Source organism: Delphinus delphis, chromosome 2 (genome assembly GCF_949987515.2).
Source record: "Delphinus delphis chromosome 2, mDelDel1.2, whole genome shotgun sequence".
Classification (NCBI taxonomy): Eukaryota; Metazoa; Chordata; class Mammalia; order Artiodactyla; family Delphinidae; genus Delphinus; species Delphinus delphis.
The window spans coordinates 13,632,469-13,650,327 of record NC_082684.1 but is presented as its reverse complement, the minus strand read 5'-3'; the positions used below and the strand labels follow the sequence as shown (position 1 = coordinate 13,650,327).

At 36.3% G+C, this 17,859-nt stretch overlaps 1 protein-coding gene, 1 non-coding gene and 1 pseudogene across 3 annotated transcripts in view; 1 reads left to right on the top strand and 2 right to left on the bottom strand.

The window, feature by feature from the left end:
* Window positions 1-17,859, bottom strand: part of RPS6KA5 (ribosomal protein S6 kinase A5) — a 182,518-nt gene that overhangs the window by 44,660 nt on the left and 119,999 nt on the right. For both annotated transcript variants that reach the window (XM_060004044.1, XM_060004043.1), the window contains one exon: window positions 845-928. In XM_060004044.1, coding sequence (XP_059860027.1) covers window positions 845-928 — 84 coding nt within the window. The remainder of the gene's footprint in view (window positions 1-844; window positions 929-17,859) is intronic.
* LOC132421457 (small nucleolar RNA SNORA40) lies at window positions 654-780 on the bottom strand. The gene has a single exon (XR_009518704.1). It is a non-coding gene; the product is annotated as a small nucleolar RNA SNORA40 (small nucleolar RNA).
* LOC132420050 (protein FAM136A pseudogene) lies at window positions 12,757-13,873 on the top strand (annotated as a pseudogene).

The window sequence follows — 17,859 nt, the reverse complement described above, 5'->3', positions numbered from 1 at the left end:
ATTAACTAAGATTCTGTTTTTCTTTTTTTTTGTAAAGGGTTTTTTTTTATTATGTGTAACACAGACAAAGTTATTTAAGTCAATAAATTTTTAAGGAATTTCACATGTCCTGATTCTTTCCACTGCCAATCACCTTAGTTCCTCCAAACTCATAATCTTCAAGATAAAACAGCCCTTTCAAAAAGAAGTTATCATGTGAGTCAGCCCACAATTCTTTTAGTTAGGCTTCTTTGATCTCCAATGAAATATGGACACACTTCAAAATTCCCCACCTGTAATCTTTGGGATCCAATTTCCTCAAGCGATTTACTTTAGGACCATGTTTAGGGTCAGGAGATGGATCTGCCTGGTTCTGAATTTGACACCCTCTAAAAATGTATTAGGTTCAAATCATATTCACTCCTAAGCCATCACACCCTAGAACAGTACAGATCATTGGGATATGCCAATACCTTTTAAAATTATCCAGACACTCTGTTCAAGATAAAAGCCTAAAAAAAGAAGCCATCTTTGTTTCATGTCAACGTTAAAATTAGAGTACTAAATCAATACAGCTGATAATTTAAAATATGAGGGAAATTATCAGTTCTATAGTCCTAGAAGCAATCTTTATGTTTATCAATACACCCCCATCACTTGACTCTCTTAGGTATCATGTTCCTTCTTATCTGTATCAAAACTCATACTGAACAATGAGCTCTGGGTTGCAAAAGAGGATTTATTTGTGCACCTGTCTAGAAGTCTTTGTCCACAAATTAAACAAAAACAAACACAAGTGCTAAACTAGGATTCTTAACATACATTTTATAGCAATATATCAGGAAGTGTCAAAAATAGAACGTACCTTGTCATGTCCTGAATCTCCCCCTCTGACAATATCTGGTGCCATGTATTCAATAGTTCCACAAAAGGAATATGCTCTTTCAGCCTTAAACAAACAATCAAACAAAGAAAAAGGGATTCGATTTTAAGCTCGTATGACAAGTGACAAGAAGAGAGAGTTAATACTACACGGCAGTGTTGAGATACACCACAGTAGCAAAGTAGTGGCAGAAGCTACTTGACAGACCTTATTCTCACCAGGCAGACCTATATATACACACCTATACAGTATGAGGTAAACGGGTAAACTTTTTAAGCCCTGAAACTCTACTATCATCCATCTGTCCGTCCGTCCAACCATCCATCCATCCATTAATGAATCCACTCATTCGCTCTTCTTTTTTTCTGTGTGTGTATATATTTCAATCACTGATTTCTTTAACTGTTCTTGTAAGTGCCAATAGTCCTAGTAGTATGAATGACTTTATTTCCAGATCGGCAAGATTGGGAAAACATTGGGAAACCTGAAGGAGAAAGGAAGATCAAATGCTAAGAAGGGAAACAGGGAACCCAAAGATGAAAACGGATGAAAAGAATTTTTCCAATCTTACCATCATGTTTAAGTTTGGCACTGCCGATGGTGGGTTTAAGTGATGATGAGCAGAACTGTCTTTTAAAAAAAATACTGCCTCTTAAAGACAGTTGTTTCTCTTTTGTAGAACATTAAAAAGGGCTAATTTAATATATCATCCTTAAAATTAATCTTAAAAAATTACGTAATTAAAAAAATGACCAACTGTGTCATATCTCAATGTAATAAGGAGAAAAAAAATATGAATTGTTATGCAGATATATTAAACAGGGGAAAAATAATTCTTAACAATGTACATTCATATGGCTATATCTAAAACTTTAAAGGCACTTTGGTGCCATTAAAATATTTTACAAAACTATTTTAGAGGAAGCTTTTCAATTTACACTTGATTCTTCTTCTACCAGCAAGGTTTCAAGAAAAATAAGCATTCTTCTTATTTACCAGCTTTAACCATAAAGGACACTACCCTAGCAATGTTATAGAAGTGGTAGAAGTCCCTAGTTTTATTGGCTGAAAGTTCAGCCCACAGATAATGAATGTAATGAATTTATTTAAACCCTGTGATAACAAATGTATTAAAACTACTTATTTATGATATATACAGCTCAATAATTTTATATAAACATATTATTTTATATAAAGAAAAATAAAATTAATATGGTTTATGACTCACTTCTTTCTTTTTATATACTATATATATATTGAAAGATCACTGTTCCCCTAGAAAGTAAAAGAAATAATCCAGTTATGCTTAGATCTGTAGAAAATTTTCTTTCTTGTTATCTGGCAGAATAATCTCATTGAACAGCTATGATAAACCATATATCAAATGTCATTATCTCTCTGCTTGATCACTTCAGTACCAAATGCTAATTTTGTATCAAACTACTGGAACGATTAAGGCTAAATAAAATTGATTTCATATAAATTTGCATATAAAAAGTAATGAATAATTTTAAACATTTTGTTAGACATGTTTAGATTGAAAAAAATACGTGAATGCTTAGGAAGCATTCATTTCTTCACTGAATTATTAAAAAAGAAATACTCCAAAATTACTTTTTAGTGGGATAGGGGGAGTGGGAGGGAGGCTCCAGAGGGAGGGGATGTATGTATACATATAGCTGATTCACTTTGTTCTACAGCAGAAACTAACACAAATTGTAAAGCAATTATACTCCAATTAAAAAAAAAGTATATATATATCAAAAACAAAACAAAACAAAGAAAAAAGAATGTGTATGAAGTAAAGCCTGGTCATAGTTTGAAAAGCTAAAAAAAAAAATTCCCAAGCTTCATATAACTAAATATGTAGTGTTTGTAGTTAATACACTATTTATTATGCAATAGCCCTTTATAGGATATTAAGCAAAAATCATTATATAGCTGACATAAAGAAACACAGAAAAATTGCTAAGTCGTAGTATTTATCATTTGATCTCATCTTTCTTTGTGAATTCCAGTCAACTGTTCTAGTTAAAATTAATTAATTTATTGAAGTATAGTTGATTCACAATGTTTCAGGTATACAGCAAAGTGATTTGGTTATACATATATACATATATATATTCTTTTTTAGGTTCTTTTCCATTATAATGGTTATTACAAGATATTGAATACAGATCCCTGTGCTATATAGTAGGTCCTTGTAGTTTATCTATTTTACGTACAGTAGTATGTATCTGTTAACCCCAACTTCCAAATTTATCCCTCCTCCCCCTTTCCCCTTTGGTAACCATAAGTTTCTTTTCTATGTCTGTGTCATTTGATCTCATCTTAAAAGATACCTTTAAAACATATCCTAAATCAAGTTTAGATATATTGAAAGAAAATAAAAATAATTCTCCAAAATGGTTTATGAGTAAAAAGATCACAAGTTTTGATTTATTGCTTCTCTAGATTTTTATTTATTTAGAAAACTAGACTTTTTAGTACATACAAATTTTCATTTCTATTTATAGGCATATCTGTGTTACAAGCCACTTTGGAATAATGCATATTTTCTTTTAAGTATGTGACAATGCTTAAATTTTACAACTTGAAAGTCATGAAAATCCACACTCTTCTTCAAAATACTAGATATTCATAAGTTTAGTGTAAAACCAGTAAGAAACATATGGATCTTATTGATTACTGTGGGAAAGATCTGATAGTCACCACCACTTTCCCTGTCTCTTTTTTTTCTTTATCTGACAATGAGAATTATGCAACAATGTAGTTCAGTTCTCCATTGTCTTGACATACAGGAAGCTCAGAACCACATTAAGTCCTCAAAGATATTTCTTCTACCTTCTCTGTGTGATTTCTGAGCTTTTTTAAAATTCACTTTAGCTTCTCTGTTTTTTGGGGGGGAGGAGGGAGGGACATAGGTAGTGTCTACATTAATAAATAATTGAGATAATTATTTAATTTATAAAAATTCCAAGAGTCAGCAAAATTAAGCTTAAGTGTTGGGAAGTTCCAATCCCTGAGAAATAATAGTAAACAAAGACAAAGTATTTCTTAAGTCTCTCTGTTATTTTAAAACACTGCCATTTTAGCCTCTTGCAATTCTGTATCTGCTTCCTCTTCCTCTGCCCCAAATGGAAGTGTTACTCCCTCCGAATTCTAACTTTTAGTGTGTCAGTCTCAATTTCCTAAGAGTTTATATCTTCTATTGTAAAAAATAGCCCCAATTTTAACTTTTGAATTTGTGTTTATCAGCCTAGGAAGATTCATGTTATCTAGAGCAGCGGTCCCCAACCTTTTCGGCACCAGGGACCGATTTCACGGAAGACAATTTTTCCATGGACCAGGGGAAGGGGGGGAATGGGGGGATGGTTCAGGCAGCAATGCAAGCAATGGGGAGTGGCAGATGAAGTTTTGCTCACTCGCCACTCACCTCCTGCCGTGTGGCCCAATTCCTAACAGGCAGCGGACAGGTACCCGTCAGGGGCCCGGGGGTTGGGGACCACTGATCTAGAATGTATGCAGAATGCCTTTCAAATAATTGTACCCAGAAGACAAACTGATGAAGTATGATAGGGGAAGGTCTCTGGCGGGGACAAAAAAGATTTCAAGGTAATAGGTTATGAACTATGATATAAAAAGGCTAGGCTAGCATAGCTAAACTCTATTATGATTATTGTTTATTAAAAATTAATATTTTTCTCAAGGAGACAGGCAATCAGCCAATTTTGCAGTTAAGTCCATACTATTTTATAAGCTACATTACTTATTAAACACTACAGTGTTAAAAGATTGTGAAGGAGAATTTAATTGAATGTGAAAATAGTAAAAGCAGTGTGTGCACCATCCTGGCACATAATACGGAGTATTCTTGTGTTTTAAGTATCAGCTGATCAAGGAGGCTTCACTGTGCCTTAGAGAGAAAGAACAGGTAACACTGGACAAAAAACTGGTTTCCTTCTAAGGAAGAATCCAAATAGGAACTCAACTGCCAAACCCTCAGGCATTTCTCAATAAACACGAGATTAATTCATGCCTAGCTTTTATTTGCCAATGTTTTATCTTGATCTTATCTGCTTATGATATATAGATAAATTTGTGAGTTAAATGTAAAATTACCAAAGAAATTTTTATTCCCCCATTCTGTATTTTTTCCCATCTCAATTTTGACAAATCTCACAACAAATATCCAAATGTTAGATTTTTAAGAAGAAATATTGCATTGCTAATCATCCAAGTCTATGCTCCCAAGACAGAAAGGAGAATCCCTAGGTGGCAGCCACAAAGAGGATGCTGAAAACCAGAGGTACCCATAGGACCTGGGCCGCGGAAGCACAAAGGAAAGGAAGGGAAGTTGTTTCAGATCCTAGCAATCCAGAAGCTTGAATTTCAATACTTTTATAAGGACAAAAGATGAGGCCCTCGGCTCTAAAGAGGTGGACTGGAATTACTACTCTTGTGTAAACCTTGGAATCTAAGGAAGCTGAACCCTCAGTGAAAGCAAAGTCTAGAAAAAATAAATTCACCCAGTAGCACAGGTTTGTTTCTGTCTGAGCCCTAGATTTAAAAACAAACAAATAAATGTTCCTCTTGTGGAATCAAATCCCTAGGCTTGTGGCTCTTGTAGATTTGGGACCTAAATTTACTCTTTCCTCCATAGTATGGGAAAGTGAGAAAATCTGGTCCAACATGGTGACACTCTGGAACATATGACAGAACCAGAGGAATTCCCACTACTTAGCTGCCTCAGGATTCACACAGATAAAGCACTGGAGTCTCAAAATTACAAATTAGTGAACTATACTGTGCAAATAAAACAGAAGAATTACTTGAAATACTAGAAGAGCAATCTAGAAAAGGCCTAGTATGTTGTAAAAGATGAAAGACATAAAGAAAGGAAAATATCCATAAAACAATATAGCAGCATAGAAAAAACTAGAAAGAGATGAAAAAGAATACAATAGAACTGTATAAATGAAAAAATACAATAAAAATAGGCAGACTAAACAGATTAGACACAACTAAAGAGAATCTGTGAAGTATAAGACATATTTGAGAAAATTATCCTGAATGTTGCGAGAGTCCCAAGCAGACTAAATAAAAATATACCCATGGGTAGCAAATTTCTATTTTTTAACTTGAGTGGTGGTTATAAGAGTGTTTGCTTTATAGTAATAACTCACTAAGCCATACTTTCATTTTGTTTTTGTGTTTTATTTTACAATAAAAAGATACCAAAGACAAAAACCTAGTCCATTCCTAGGTATGTTCATATTATCACTAATATCACTAAATTATCACTGAATATGCAAGGCAACATAAAGGCATTTTAAGACAAAGATAGAGTTTACTATTCATTGATCCTTGTTTAAAAAGACATCTAAAGGATGCACTTCAGAAATAAACTGAACTCACAAGAAAAGAGTAAGATGTAAAAAGCAGTAGTGAGCAGAGAAAACAGGTAAACATGTGAGAAAATCTAAACAAGTTTTGAATTTATAAAATGAAAATAATAATTACACATAATTAATCTGGGAAATACAACACAAGATGGGACTAAAATAATAAGTAACAATAACATATAAAACGAGATGGATAACTGAAGCTAAAACATTCTAATATTCTTGTAGTGGTCATGACAATCATAGACATAATTGTTAATTTTAGACTCTGTTAAGTCGGGGTACAGGCATACTTCGTTTTACTGTGCTTTGCTTTATTGTGTGTTTATCTGTGTTTCACAGATACTGTGCTTTTTACAAATTGAAGACTGTGGCAACCTTGCGACGAGCAAGTCTATTGGTACCATTTTTTCCAACAGCATTTGCTCACTTCTTGTCTCTGTGTTATAGTTTGGTAATTCTCGCAATATTTCCAACTTTTTCATTATTATTATATTTGTTGTGCTAACCTGTGATCAGTAATCTTTGATGTTACTATTGTAATTGTTTTGGGGTGCCATGAACTGGGCCCATATAAGACAGCAAACTTAAATCGATAAATGTTATATGTGATCTGAGACCAACTGGCTGTTCCCCCATCTCTCTCCCTTTCCTCGGGCTTCCCTATTCCCTGAGACACAACAATATAGAAATTAGGCCAATTAATAACCCTACAATGACCCTTATGTGTGCAAGTGAAAGGAAGAGTCACACAGCTCTCACTTTAAATCAAAAACTAAAAATGACTAAGCTTAGAGAGAAAGGCTTGTCAAAAGCCAAGAAGGCCGAAAGGTAGGTCTCTTGCACCAAACAGTTAGCCAAACTGTGAATGCAAAGGAAAAGTTCTTGAAGGAAATTAAAAGTGCTGCTCCAGTGAACACATGAACGATAAGAAAGCAAGATAGCCTTATTGCTGATATGGAGAAAGTTTTAGTAGTCTGGATAGATCAAACCAGCTACAACATTCTCTCAAGTCAAAGCCTAATCCAGAGCAAGGCCCTAACTCTCTTCAAGTCTATGAAGTCCTGAGAGAGACGAGGAAGCTGCAAAGGTGAAGCTAGCAAAGGTTGGCTCAGGAGGTTTAAGGAAAGAAGCTGTCTGCATAACATAAAAGTGCAAGGTGAAGCAGCAGGTGCTGACATAAAAGTTGCAGCAAGGTATCCAGAAGATCTAGCTAAGGTAATGAATGAAGGTGGCTACACTAAACAACAGATTTGCAATGTAGACAAAACAGCCTTCTATGGAAGAAGATGCCACCTAGGACTTTTCTAGCTGGAGAGGAGAAGTCAGTGCCTGGCATCAAAGCTTCAAAGGATAGGCTGACTCTCTTGTTAGGGGCTAATGCATTTGGTGACTTTAAGTTGAAGCCAGTGCTCATTTACCATTCTGAAAATCCTAGGACCATTAAGTATTATGCTAAATCTACTCTGCCTGTGCTTTTTAAATGAAACAACAAAGCCTAGATGACAGCACATCTGCTTATAACATGGTTTATAGAGTATTTTAAGCCTACTGTTTTAAGATCTACTGCTCAGAAAATAAGATTCCTTTCAAAATATTACTGCTCATTGACCATGCACCTTGTCATCCAACAGCTCTGATGGAGATATACAATGAGATTAATGTTATTTTCATGCCTGCTAATACATTCTGCAGCCCATGGATCAAGGAGTAATTTCAACTTTCAAGCCTTATTATTTAAGAAATACATTTAAGGCTATAGGTGCCATAGACAAGTGATTCCTTTGATGGATCTGGGCAAAGTAAACTGAAATTTTTCTGGAAAGGATCCACCATTCTAGGTGCCATTGAGAACATCTGTGATTCATGGGAAGTGGTTAAAATACCAACATTAACGGGAGTTTGAAAAAAGTTGATTCCAACTCTCCTGGGGGGACTTTGAGGGGTTCAAGACTTCAGTGGAGGAAGTATCTGCAGATATGGTAGAAAAAGCAAAAGAATTAGAATTAGAAGTGGAGCCTGAAGATGTGACTGAATTGCTGCAATTTTATGATAATATTTTAACAGATGGCGAGCTGCTTCTTAGGGATGAGCAAAGAAAGTGGTTTCTTGAGATGAAATCTACTCTTGGTGAAGATGCTGTGAATATTGTTGAAATGACAATAAAGGATTTAGAATGTTACATAAATTTAGTTTATCAAGCAGTGTCAGGATTTAAGAGGTTTCCAGTTTTGAAAGTTCTATTCTGGGTAAAATGCTACCAGACAGCATTGCATGCTACAGAGAAATCATTTGTAAAATGAAGAGTCAACTGATGCGACAAACTTCATTGTTGTCTTATTTTAAGAAATGGCCACAATGAGCCCAACCTTCAGCAACCACCACCCTGATCAGTCAGCAGCCACCAACATGGAGGCAAGATCCTCCACCAGCTAAAAGATTATGATTCATTGAAGGCTCAGGTGGTGGTTAGCATTTTTAGCAATAAAGTATTTTTAAATTAAGGTATGCACTTTTTTTAAGACATAATGCTATTTATAGCATACTTAATAGACTGCAGTTTAGCATAGACATAACCTTTATATGCACTGGGAAACCAAAAAGTTCATGTGACTTGCTTTACTGTGGCGGTCTGAAACTGAACCCACAATAACTCCAAGGTATGCCTGCATAAGTTAAAAATTTCAGGGTAATAACCACTCAAAGAACAGATATAGAATATATATAACTTCTAGACAACTGGAAAAATGAAATAAAGAAATCTTAATCATTTAAATAGAAGAGAGGAAAGAAGGGGAAAAAAGCAAAGAGAAATTATGATAAAGAGAAACACACAGCAAGATATGAGAAATAAATAAAACTATATCAGCAGTCATAATATACAGATTTAACTCACCAGTTAAAAGATAGAAACTCTCTGGATCAAAAACAAAATCCAGTTATATGTTATTTACAAAAGGCACACCTAAAACATAATAACAAAGAAATATTGAAAGTAAAGAGATAGAAAAAGATATATCAGACCAGCATTAACCAACAGAAAGCTGGAATATCTTTATTAATAGCAGGAAAATGAACTTTAAGGCAAAAAAAATTATTAAAATTAAGCAGGGTCACTACATAATAATAAAAGGAACATTTCACTAGAAAATAACACTATTCCAAGACTAACACAATCAAATATTTTTGAAGAATCTTAAACCACCTAAAGCAAAAATGGTGAGATTTCCAAGAAGAAACGGACAAATCCGCAATCATAGTGGGCACTTTAACATACCTCTTTTATAACTGACTGATCAAGCAGGAAAATAATTGGTGAAGCTATGGAAGATATGCATGATGTTCATGAAAATATATAAAATTTGATATCTAACGTTAGAGAATGACTATACAGTCTTTTCAAGTATTCATGGCACATTTACAAAAGTTAACCAAATAATAGGTCACAAAGCAAATCTCAAAAACCACAGAAATAAAACCATATATGTTTTCTTGTCCAAACAGAAAGCAATAAAACTAAAAATTTACAAAAAGGTAGCTCAAAAATCCTATATACATGAAAACTTAAGAACCCATTTTTAAATAATTCATGGCCCAAGGTAAAAAACCACAATAAATAACAGTAAAAGTGCTATATATTATAACTTGCGAGATACATCTAAAGCTGTTCTTAGAAATTCAGTTTTATTAAAATAGAATGATTAAATATTAGTGAGCTGGATGTCCAACTCAAAAGTTTAATAAAAGAATACAAAAGAAACTAACAAAGTAAAAGGAATGAAGTAATAAAGGAAGATCATCAAAGAAATAGAAAAATTGAGAGGCTTGATAAAAGCTGTTTCTGGAAAAAGACTAATAAAATGGAGAAATCTCTAGCAAATTGAGCAAGAGGAGGAAAGTTACAAATCAGCAATATTAGTCATTTAAAAGGAAACATTACTACAGTTACAATACAGATTAAAAACTAAAGCACTTCTATGAATAATATGATGCCAAAGAATTTAAAAACAAAAATATAACATTTTCTATAAGAACATAACTTACCAACACTGACTCAAGAAAAAATTGAAAACTTGCATATAACTATAAATATTTTTAAAAAATTAAATCAGTATTTGAAAAGCCACTCATATGCACCTAGAAGGGAAAAAAAAGAAAAAAATACACGCTGATAGCTAGAAGTGCATTCAGAGGAAACCTTCAGAGGAACTATCTTATATAAACTATTCCAAATTACTTTCATGATGTTAGTATAATCATGATGCCAAAATCAGACAAATACAATATTAGAAAGGAAAATTACAGGTCAACTTAGACAATAAAATCTTAAATAAAATATTAGCAAACAAAATCCAGCAATATATTAAAAATATATGTCACAGAAAGTAAAGTTTATTCCAAGAATTGAAAGATGGCTTAACATTGAAAAAGAAAAAACCTATTAATGTAACACACACCACTAGGTGATTAAAGAAAAAACCATAAGAATTTCCTTGTATCAATATACTAAGAATATAATTTATCTATCAAAAACCTAGAGCAGATACCATACTAAATGGCTAAAACCTAAAACACATGGCCTTAAAGTAAAAAGCAAGGATATATACATATAAAACTTAGTAGACAGAGCAACAAAACCAAACCAAACCACACATCCCCAAACACACACAAAATAAAAAGTATGAGAATCAAAAAGATACAAAGCCATCATTACTTACAAATACTAGTTCTGACTTTTCTTTTAATATAGTCATCTACATAAAAAATCCAAGTGAACCTGCAAATTAGTGGAACTAATATGAATTCACCAATATTGCTATGTACAAGATCAACAACATTCCTATGCTTTGCCAAGAAAAACAGATATTCTAATTTTTGTCAATAGGAACAAAATAAGTTAATAGAAATAAATCTAATAATATATGTATAAATCATTACGAAAATTAGAAAATATTATTGAAAGACATAAAAGACAAGGAAATAAATGGGAAAATATGAATATTTATGCAAATTTGTGTTGTTAGATTCAATATCCAAAGATCACAGTTTTCTCCAAATTAATTTATAAATTCAATACACAATGAGGAACAAAAGATCAAGAATAGCAAAGACAGTGAAGAGGCAGGAGGAAGGTCAGGGGAAATAAGGAGAGAATGACAGGATAAGAGTGAAGAGGGGAGGGCTTCCCTGGTGGTGCAGTGGTTGAGAGTCCGCCTGCCGATGCAGGGGACACGGGTTTGTGCCCCAGTCCGGGAGGATCCCGCATGCCACGGAGTGGCTGGGCCCGTGAGCCATGGCCGCTGAGCCTGTGCATCCGGAGCCTGTGCTCCGCAACGGGAGAGGCCACAACAGTGAGAGGCCCGCGTACCGCAGAAAAAAAAAAAAAGTGAAGAGGGGAAACATCTCACCTTTCCAGATTAAAGACATACCGTAAGGCTATGGCCCTTCAGATTTTTCAGTTTTGACTCAGGGAGAGGCAAGGCGACAAAAGGAATTGAATGAAGAGCCTAGAAGTAGACTCACAAGCATGCATAGGAATTTGGCATATGACAAAGTTGCTTTTCACATCGGTAGGGAAGGGATTAACTGACTATTCAATGAATAGTTCAGTCAACTGGGTTATCTATATAAAAAGAGAAAAAAATAAGATCCCCACCTCACACATATATATAAATTAATTCCTAATAAATTAAAGATTTCAATATGCTAATTTCGAAAAGAAAACAAAAGAGAATATCTTAGTTCATTGAGACAGGAATGGATTTCATTTTAAAAGATTCAAAGAAATCAACAACTTAACTTTACACCTCAAGGAACTAGAAAAAGAAGAATAAACTAAACCAAAAGTTAGCAGAAGGAAAGAAATGATAAAGATTGAAGCAGAAATAAATGAAACAGAACAACAGAAAAAAATTAGGAAAACTTAGATTTTTGAAAAGATAAACAAAACTGACAAACTCTTGGCTAGATTAAGAAAAAGAGAGAGAAGATTCAACTAAAATCAGAAATTAAAGAGAAGACCTTAAAGAAACTAAATTATATACCAACAAATTGAATAATTTCGAATGGATAAATTCCTAGAAACATACAATCTACCAGGACTGAATCATGAATAGAAAATTTGAACAGACTCTTCATCAGTAAGGACACTGAATTAGTAATCAGAAATCTCCCAACAAAGAAAAGGCCAGGACCAGATAAATGGCTTACTGGACATTCTTAAAAAACATTTAAAGAAGTAGTAGGACCATTCCTCCTCAAACTTTCCCTAAAAAACTGAAGAGAACACTTCCAAACTAATTTTATGAGACCAACATTACCCTGATACCAAAGCCAGGGAAAGATACTACAAGAAAAGAAAATACAGCCCAATATTCTTGATGAAAACTGATGTAAAAGTCCTCAGCAAAATGCTAGCAAACTGGGAGTGGGCTCCTGCGCGGGAGTCCATGTGGGCGCCGGCACCGTGGGGAGCAGCATGGGGTGGCCATGGTGGAGCTGTAGCAGCTCTGGGTGTAGGAGGCGGTGGACTCTAAGGTGAAGAGTCTGGAGAGAGAACATCTGGAAGATTCAGGGCCTTATGTTCCGGTGCAGCGCCGGCTGTTGTGAGGACAGCCAGGTGTCCATGCAGCAAGTGCACCAGTGCATTGAGCACTGCCATGCACCTCTGGCTCAAGCCCAGGCCCTGGTGACCAGTGAGTTGGAGAAGTTCCAGGACCACCTGGCCAGGTGCACCATCCATTGCAACAACAAAGCCAAAGATTCAATAGATGCGGGGAGTAAAGAGCTTCAGGTGAAGCGGCAGCTGGAGAGTTGCGTGACCACGTGTGTGGATGACCACATGAACCTCATCCCAACCATGACCAAGAAGATGAAGGAGTCTCTCTCATCCACTGAGAAACAGATGTCTGCTATTGGCCATTGGGGCTGAAGGAAGGAATCTATTTAAAAAGAGGAATGGGGATTTGGGTTTTCTAAGGAAAGTTTATGAATGAGGAAATTAAGGATGGCAGCAAGTTTAAGGCCTATGTCACTTGCCTCTGGACACTGGTTCCTTTGTGTTTGAATCCTAGAAACTGAAAAAACCTGGTGCTAAAATTTGGGTCAGAGATAGCACAGGAGAGTTTTTGTGAGCCTGAATTTCATGTGGCCAGGGCTTATCCTGGCAACAGGGAGTCTCCCTTGTAGCAAACCAGAGCCCTCCAAGGTACCACATTCTCTTAGTACACAGATACCAACAGGCTGGCAGGTTCATCTGACCTGCTTATGATCTGGTGGAGTGTGAGGAGAGGTGTTTCTATTTGTTGCCAGACTCCTGTTTGCCAGAAGGATTGCTACAACATTTTCCATAAACTGGAAATAAAACAAAATCCAGGAGGTCACTAATTTAGAAGGGGAAAGGGGGCTTCTGGGGATTTGTTTTGCTTGGTTTTGTTTTTTGTTGTTTTTGTTTTTTTGCGGTACGTGGGCCTCTCACTGCTGTGGTCTCTCCTGTTGCGGAGCACAGGCTCCGGACGCGCAGGCTCAGCGGCCATGGCTCACGGGCCCAGCCGCTCCGTGGCATGTGGGATCTTCCCAGACCGGGGCACAAACCCGTGTCCCCTGCATCGGCAGGCGAACTCTCAACCACTGTGCCACCAGGGAAGCCCAGTTTTGTTTTATATACAAGGGCATGAAGTTACTTTAAAGATGTAGAGTTGGGAGAGGTAGTTTGGATAAAAACTTTGAAAGGGTTCTTTCTGGCCATCAAGATGTGGATGCGCATTTCTTAAAATTCTCACACATTACATCTTTCAGCCTGGAGATGCTGCAAAATGTAAGAAGCGCTATCACACTGGTAGGGGAACCGAACCTTCCCTCTAACTGGCAGCCATGATGAGCCCTGAGGCTGTCGGCAGCAGAGTCAGCAGAGAGACAAGACAATCTTGCAGTGACACTCACCCTTGAAGGGAAAGGGGATTTTGACTGTGCTATATGCTAGTATTCAGGAATGAACAGCGAAAGGGAATGTTAGCTGCTTAATTAAGAGAGTTATGAAGTACTGGCTTTGGAAAAATCTGGTTTTCATAAAACAAAATAGAATGAAAGCCTAAACCCAGTATTGCTTACTTTGCCCCCTGTAATAACAGAGCTCTGTTGAAACAATCCCTTGGCAACACGAAGGTCAGAGGAGAAAAAGAAAGCAACTCAGGGGCAAGCTGTAACTCCTTTAGAGCAAAAAAACGGGACAGCCCTTCATTACCAAATACCACTTTCGCGACATGCGTTGTTCTCGCCCCAGTTCTGGCACCTTATCATTTTATCAAGGACCTCGTTGTGTTTTTACCAACTTATTACTTGAAATGATAATATAGCCTGTCTGTTTGCTATTTCAAGACTGTGATATATTTTCCTAGTGGTTTGGTTTTAAACATAAATAAGACTTAATTTTTCTTCCAAAAAAAAAATGCTAGCAAACTGAATTCAACAGCACATAAAAAGGATTATACACCATGACCAAGTGAGATCTTGGAATGAAAGAACGGTTCAAGATTCAAAAAAATCAATGTAATACACCACATTAACAGAATGAAGGACAAAAACCACATGATCATCTCAACTGATACAGAAAAAGCATTTGACAAAATTCAATACCTTTTCATGATAAAAGAAAGCACTTAACAACAAGCTAGGAATAGAATGAAACTACCTCAACATAACAAAACCAGGTATGAAAAGCCCACAGCAAACATCATACTCAATGGTGAAAAACTGAAAGCTTTCCTCTCAGATGAGTAACAAGGTAAGGATGCGCCCTCTCACCATTTCTATTCAACATAGCGCTGAATGTCTTACCCAGAGCAGTTAGGCAAGAAAAAGAAATAAAAGACATCCAAATTGGAAAGGAAGAAGTAAGATTATGTCTGCTTGCAGATAATATGATCTTATATGTAAAAAACCCTAAAGATTTCACACACAAAAAACCCGTTAGAACTAATAAGAGAACCAGCAATATTACAAGATACAAAATTAACATACAAAAATTAGTTATGGAACTTCCCTGCTGGTGCGGTGGTTAAGAATCTGCCTGCCAATGCAGGGGACAAGGGTTCGAGCCCTGGTCCCGGAAGATCCCACATGCCGTGGAGCAACTAAGCCCGTGCACCACAACTACTGAAGCCTGCATGCCTAGAGCGCATGCTCTGCAACAAGAGAAGCCACCACAATGTGAAGCACGTGTACCGCAACGAAGAGTAGCCCCCACTCACCGCAACTAGAGAAAGCCCGTGCGCAGCAATGAAGACCCAACGCAGCCAAAAATAAATAAATAAAATTAATTAAAAAAAATTAGTTATGTTTCTATACACTAACAATGAACAATACCAAAAGGAAATTAAGGGGGGAAAATCCCATTTAAAATAAGCATCAAAAATAATAAAATACTTAGAAGTTAACTTGACCAAGGGGTCAAAAGACTTGGAGAATTAAAATTACAAAATATTGGGCTTCCCTGGTGGAGCAGTGGTTGAGAGTCTGCCTGCCGATGCAGGGGACACGGGTTCGTGCCCCGGTCCAGGAAGATCCCACATGCCGCAGAGCCGCTGTGCCCGTGAGCCATGGCCGCTGAGCCTGCGCATCTGGAGCCTGTTGCTCCGCGATGGGAGAGGCCACAACAATGAGAGGCCCGCGTACCCCCCCAAAAAAAAATTACAAAATATTATGAAAGAAATTTAAAAAGACACAAATAAATGGAAAGACACCCCATGCTCATGGACTGGAAGACAATATTGTTAAAACGTCCACACTACCCAAAGTGATCTAGAGAGTCAACATAATCCCTATCAAAATCCCAATAACCTTTTTGTACAAATAGAAAAAAAATCTTAAAATGCATATGGAATCTCAAAGGACCCTTAATAGCCAAAACAATCTTGAAAAAGAAGAACAAAGTTGGAGGTCTCACACTTCCTAATTTCAAAACGTATTACAAAACTACAGCAATCAGAACATTTTTGACTTAAATAAAGACAAACATACAGACCGATGGAACAGAGTAAAGAGCTCAGAAATAAATCTTTATGCACATGGTCAAATGATCTTTGACAAGGGTGCCAATGGGGAAAGGACAGGCTCTTCAACGAATGATGCTGAGAAAACTGAATATTCATACACACACAAAAATAAAGTTGGATCTTACCTTACCCCAAATACAAAAATTAACTCAAAGTGAACTGAAGATCTAAATGTAAAACCTAAAACTATAAAACTACTAGAAGAAAACATAGGGGGAAAGCTTCATGACGCTGGATTTGGCAGTGATTTCTTGGGTCTGACACCAAAAGCACAGCAACAAAAGCAAAAACAGACAAATGGGTCGACATTAAAATTTAAAACTTCCGGGCTTCCCTGGTGACGCAGTGGTTGAGAGTCCACCTGCCGATGCAGGGGACACGGGTTCGTGCCCCGGTCTGGGAAGATCCCACATGCCGTGGAGCGGCTAGGCCCGTGAGCCATGGCCACTGAGCCTGCGCGTCCAGAGCCTGTGCTCCAGGAGAGGCCACAACAGTGAGAAGCCCACGTAACGCAAAAAAAAAAAAAAAAAAAAAAAAAAATTTAAAACTTCCTTGCATCAAAGGAAACAAGCAAAGTAAAAAGACAACCTACAGAATGGGAGAAAAAGTTTGCAAACCATATATCTGATAGGGGGTTAATATCCAGAATATATAAAGAACTCCTACAACTCAACAACAAAAAAGCAAATAAATTTGATTAAAAAATAGGCAAAGGACTTCAATACACATTCGTCCAAAGATGGTATACAAATGGCTAATAAGCATATAAAAAGATGACTCAACATCACTAGTCATTACAGAAATGCAAATTAAAACTATGAGATATCACTTCATGCTCATTAGGAGGGCCACAATCAAAAAAGCAGAAATAACAAGTATAGGTGAGGATGTGGAGAAATTGGAACACTTGTGCTCTGTTAATGGGAATGTAAAATGGTGCAGCTTCTATGGAAAACAGTATGAAGGTTCCTCAAAAAATTAAAAATAGAATTGTCACATGATCCAGCAATTCCACTTCTGGGCATATATGCAAAAGAATTGAAAGAATGACCTCAAAGAGATACTTGTACACTCACGTTCACTGCAGCATTATTCACAACAGCCAATAAGTAAAAGCAACTCAAGTGTCCATCAGTGGATGAATGGATAAACAAAATGTGGTACATACATACAATGAAATATTATTCAGTCTTATAAAAAGATGGAAATCCTGTCTCATGCCACAACATGGATAAACACTGAGGACATTATCCTAACTGAAGTAAGTAGTCACAAAAAGATAAATCCTGCATGATTCCACGTATATTAGGTATCTAAAATAGTCAAACTCATAGAAACAGAAAGAGGAATGGTGGTTGCCAGGGGCTAGGAGGAGGGGAAGATGGGGAGTTGTTGTTCAATGGGTACAGAGTTTAGTTTTGCAAGATGAAAAAGTTCTAGAGATCTGTTGCATAAAAAATGTGAATACAGTTAACACTACTGAACTGTACACTTAAAAACGATTAAGATGATAATTTTTACATTATGTGTATTTTGCCAC